The sequence below is a fragment of the Cupressus sempervirens genome, chromosome 6, assembly GCF_028749045.1.
Source record: "Cupressus sempervirens isolate cs-2001-9-10 chromosome 6, ASM2874904v1, whole genome shotgun sequence".
NCBI lineage: Eukaryota > Viridiplantae > Streptophyta > Pinopsida > Cupressales > Cupressaceae > Cupressus > Cupressus sempervirens.
Window position 1 is genome coordinate 412,414,549 of NC_143123.1, and position 5,184 is coordinate 412,419,732.

General features: G+C 35.9%; 1 protein-coding gene across 3 annotated transcripts; it reads left to right on the forward strand.

Annotated features, from left to right (window-relative positions):
• Positions 1–407: 407 nt before the first annotated feature.
• On the forward strand, positions 408–4,983 carry LOC149552813 (hypersensitive-induced reaction 1 protein). Of its 3 annotated transcripts, none has more exons than XM_089788349.1 (7): positions 408–518; positions 2,027–2,078; positions 2,232–2,430; positions 2,671–2,791; positions 3,270–3,361; positions 3,583–3,679; positions 4,320–4,983. In XM_089788349.1, exons 3-7 carry the CDS (start codon positions 2,242–2,244, stop codon positions 4,682–4,684), a joined length of 864 nt encoding a protein of 287 aa, XP_089644475.1. In that variant the 5' UTR covers positions 408–518; positions 2,027–2,078; positions 2,232–2,241; the 3' UTR covers positions 4,685–4,983. The 3 variants fall into 3 exon arrangements, with proteins under 3 accessions (XP_089644475.1, XP_089644474.1, XP_089644476.1); XM_089788350.1 differs by lacking the exon at positions 408–518 and adding an exon at positions 1,048–1,564; XM_089788348.1 differs by lacking the exon at positions 2,027–2,078.
• The last annotated feature ends 201 nt before the right edge of the window (positions 4,984–5,184 follow it).

The following is a 5,184-nucleotide window of genomic DNA, read 5'->3' on the forward strand; positions in this document are numbered from 1 at the left end:
GTCTATTCAAAATTTTAAGTATGCTAATATAGAGGAAAAAATTTCACCTTCATAATCTGATTGTTGGACGGTCTAATCAACTCTTTTGGCAGGGAAGTGGTGAAGTTGCTAGGTTTGAGCCAATTTGAGTAGAATCAAACATCAATTTGAGTTCAGCGAATATTTGATGGGAATTCGTGGATCCGGAAATTTATGTTTCCTAAAATTCAAAAAAATGGAATAGGAATACGTATTCTTATTTTACTTCGTATTCCAATCCCGTTTTGGTGCATTCAAATAAGAAATTCAAAATTTTTGGAATACGTATTCCTATTCCGCTCACCAAACGGGCCCCAAATATTTTAGTAAGCCTCTTCATGAGACCGGGGCTATACATATAAATACCAGGAGCACCACGAGTTCTTTCTACTCCAGTAGCTCATGCCTGCTTCCTGACTGGGATTTCGACGGCATGACCTTACCATTTTTGTTGCAGAACTTTTAAAGAACTATATACTGAAAGATCTCAGCTTCTTGAGGTATTTTTAAACATTGTTCTTTCAATGAAACCATTTGTGGCTGAAAATGGCAAAGTTTTGGCAATACACGGGGTACCTTTTCATAAATATTCGAGTTCTTTAAGCTTCTTAAAACAATTTCTTATTGAAACTATCAGAATTTTACAATTCCTTAGATTTCTATGATGTCTGGTATCGATTGTGTAAAGTTAGATGTTTGTGTAATTAACTTTCTTGTAGATCAGATAACGTGATCCGAAATGTTATACAGAACAGATTTTACACAATTTCTTGTTATTCGAATTTGAATTTGGAAAAATACATATAGAGCTCTCTAAGAGCTTTGCCTGTTGTCTGGATCTTCTTTATAAGATGATGTAAGTCTTGTCTTAGTCGTTAGAATTTGGTTTGTAAGTGATCCGCCTGAAGGTTTTCAAGAGTTTGTTGTACATCTGTTCTGTACCAGTTCTTTTCAGTATAATGCCTATTTCAGGAATCTGCTGCAATGTATTCTCTCCTCTATAAATTGATTGTCACAGAATTGCATCAGGTTTCATCTCAATCTTTACAGACAGAGAAAAGAAAAGATTCTCCTCAGCATTTGATTTCAACAAAAAGCAGAGCAAATTGCTAGTCAGGCTCTTATCTCTGTTAATAGTCGACATCTCCGTTCGATTTAACCTTCCTAAAACAACAATCTGGCGAGAAATAGGGAGCAGTTATATGTCTGTGGTTCACACGGGACTTGTGGAGACAAAATATGCTTCTCAAAACCCTCTAAGAAGGGCTTTCCCCCTTTTTTTTATCAGAACAGAACTAGGCATAAGGGTGGTTCGATCATAATGTAAAAGGATTGACCTACTTTTGACCGAGCAAAAGGGACATCCACTGAAACCCTTATTCCCTTTTCCTTTTTAATCTTTAGTCACACAAAGAAGGCCTCTTCTTTTATATAATTTATGCTCTTATCATCTCATTTTCAGTCATTCACATGATTACTTTCCTTTTCGACATCTAAGTACAACAGCTCCAGCTCCGGCTCAGCCTGTGTGTTGTAGCTGTTTAAGGTGTTAAAGAAAGCCGATCGTGTCAGTGATTTAGGGTTTTAACAGCAGAGCGACAGATGTTAAACTGGTAAACGGAAAAGATGGAGGGCTCCACATCGCCTCATACATCGTCCATTTCTCCACAGAAATATCCGCCCGGTTTTTCCTCGATGCAGACTTTTTCCTAAAACCATGAGTTTAATTTTAATAATTACACTCAATACAGAGGGCCGCCCTTATCCCGCACACTGTAAGCGTTTCAGAGTTGTATGAGGCGATGTGGAGCCCTCCATCTTTTCCGTTTACCAGTTTAAGATTTGTCGCTCTGCGGCGATGTCTATGCCGGCATCAAAAAGGCAATTTTTAATTTAATTTTTTAAAACAGTAAAATGCCGTTTTGATGCCGGCATAGACATTGGCGGAGAAATGTGCATCTTATACTGTCTGTTCTTTATTAAATGTTAATGCCATTGTATATTGCAGGCTCATGCATTCTCGAGTCTTATATATAGGCAATCTGTGAGCTTATCCCAAGGTAGGGTATTAAATAGGTGGGGGAACGTGTCGGAGATACATTTTAGTTGATCAGATTTTGGCCTTCAATTTACAGTTCTGCATGTTAAAAATTACAGTTCCATGGTATTGCTTAATATTTTTGTGCATTTTGTGACTTTTCATTTGAATTTAGGGAACACAAAATGGGTCAGCTATTTTGCTGTGTAAAAGTGGAGCAGTCAACCGTGGCTATGACAGAGAAATTTGGACGGTATCAGGATGTGCTGGAGCCAGGGTGCCACTTTGTGCCATGGGTTATGGGTACCCAAGTCAGAGGTCATCTTTCCTTAAGAGTGCGGAAACTGGATGTCCGCTGTGAAACAAAGACCAAGGTATGTGTCTTAGTTTCTTTGATTTAAACATAAATTCTGGACTATGAACAAATGACAGTAAAATCCTAAAAACTCTCGAATATTTGTTTATAGGCGTATAGGCTCTTTGAATCATACTTGCATCTTGATGAGAATAGGTTTGATTTTGATCTTAAGTTTTTAAATAAGGATGTAGAAGCTTCTTCAAAAGGATCATGTTTTTTTTTGAGAGTAATATATATACTTTTCGAATTGTTGCAGGATAATGTTTTTGTGACTGTGGTGGCTTCTATTCAATACCGTGCTCTTGCCGAAAAGGCTAGTGAGGCTTTTTATAAGCTGAGTGATACAAGGGGACAAATTCAGGCTTATGTTTTTGATGGTAAAGTTAATCTCTCAGTGATTTCTTTTGATAAAGGAAATTCAGAGGATAATTGTAAATGAACAATTTGTACAGATAGTGATACTAGGGGCCAAATTCAGGCAGATGTCTTTGATAGTAAAGTTTATCTCTCAGCGATTTCTTTTCAAAAATTGAAATTCGGAGGGTAACTGTAAATGAAAAATTTGTACAAATATGAAATAGCTCACTGATACATAGAACACTAAATGAAAATAAAATCTCTGACCAATATCAGATATTGCACTTGGTAGGATAATCTACTAGAATTGCCACTTCTTGTATAGATGGTAACTTTGTGAAATACAAATTTTAAAATCTATGATATTACTTTAATATAGAGCCTTGACCACATCAATCATAGATTTATCTGTTACTCTGTTTTTTCTCATCTCATAGAAGACAATTGAAGATAAACCCTGGCTTGGGCTCATTACATTGTTTCAATGTTTGATTACAGTTATTCGTTCCAGTGTTCCAAAGATGAACCTCGACAATGTCTTTGAGCAAAAGAGTGAGGTTGCTAAAGCTGTTGAAGAAGAACTTGAGAAGGTTGGTATCTTTTATCTTCATTTCATTTTAATATTCATCTCTATTGTCAATTGGTTGTAGAAGGTTGGTATCGCTATATCCATTTCATTTAATTATTTATTTCTATTGTCACCTCGTTGTAAAAGGTTTCTTAGATATCACATCTTCATATATATTTAAAGATAAACAAATATTGGATTCGAATGCTTCATGATTGAATTTTGCTTTTTATGATTACACAGGCTATGTCAAACTATGGATATGAGATAGTGCAAACGCTTATTGTAGATATAGAACCTGATGTGCATGTGAAGAAAGCAATGAATGAAATAAATGCAGGCAAGAAGTCAAATTTGACTTTTATGTTCAGTAGTCCATGTCTTTTCTTTCTAATGATTTTTTGTCAATGGATGAATAGTCTTTTACTCAACCATTTTATCTTAAAAAATATATATAAGTCACATTATTATCAATTTTAGAAGAGAGAGGTAACTGTTAAAGTCAGTCGACGTTTGATTTACTTTGATAAGCAATACTTATATTTTCCATACCACCTACTCTCCTAGATCGATCTGACTCTTTTGTGGTTTTCATAAGCTTAGGATTACTTACTGTTTTCCAATCTCTCTGTATTTATCAGCTTGCACTTGCACACTGTTTTTTCACACAAATCAGTAAGCAATTCGAACTTGCACAATCAGTTTTCAGCTGATCTTAATCATTTAATCGTTCTCAAGGAGATCCTTGGAAAAGAGAAACATCTAATAATTGATTAAATTCATCTTGAAACCATTTCTTGAAGAATGGAGTTGCTACCAGTTTCCAAAATCTGTGACCAATTGTTTTGCACTCTTATATTAACTTTAGGAAACCCAACTCATTATCCTCGACATTTTTTCATATTTTGTTTCCGTTTAGTTTATGTACCTAGATATTGTTTCGAGTTTTATGACCATTCATGGCTTGCTTTGTATATCAGCTGCAAGAATGAGAGTAGCAACAAACGAAAAAGCAGAGGCAGAGAAGATTTTACAAATCAAGAGAGCAGAGGGGGAAGCTGAATCGAAGTATCTGTCGGGACTTGGCATTGCTAGGCAAAGGCAAGCAATTGTGGATGGGCTGAGGGAGAGTGTGCTTGCATTCTCAGGGAATGTGCCTGGCACAACTGCAAAGGATGTGATGGACATGGTGTTGGTGACACAGTATTTCGACACCATGAAAGAGATTGGAGCACATTCCAAGTCTTCAGCTGTCTTTGTACCACATGGGCCTGGTGCAGTTAGTGATATTGCTCAGCAGATTAGAGATGGACTGCTTCAGGGATCACACGCCTCTCATGAGTAACTCTCATCATCTCATCTGAATAAAACCAGCAAGAGCAATCAAGTTCGAGTACATGACAGGGATTTCATAAACATAGTGCCTAGCTTTTCAATGTCAATATGCATTTCACTGTGCCTTTTACACTTCTTACTAATGTAAATATATATAAGCATGCTTTATATATTACTTTTATCTTTAGATTATACTGGTACTCGGTACTTCATCGTGTGATGAAATGCTGAGCTTAGAAAATTATGCTATGAATGGCATATTTGTCTAGTTATATATTTGAAGGATATGAATTAATTTTGTTTGTATTATCTGATTGTCACTGTTCAGGGTCGTGACTTTATAAAACACTCGTTTGAAAAAGAAATTTTGATGCATCCTATACTACATAGTGGTTATCATTTTTTGTTTCATCGTCACCTATGATGACATTCAAGCATTTCATATTACTTGATCTCGTCACTGGCAAGGTTGTCAATATAAAAATTTGCACAGTACTTGGAGGCCATCTA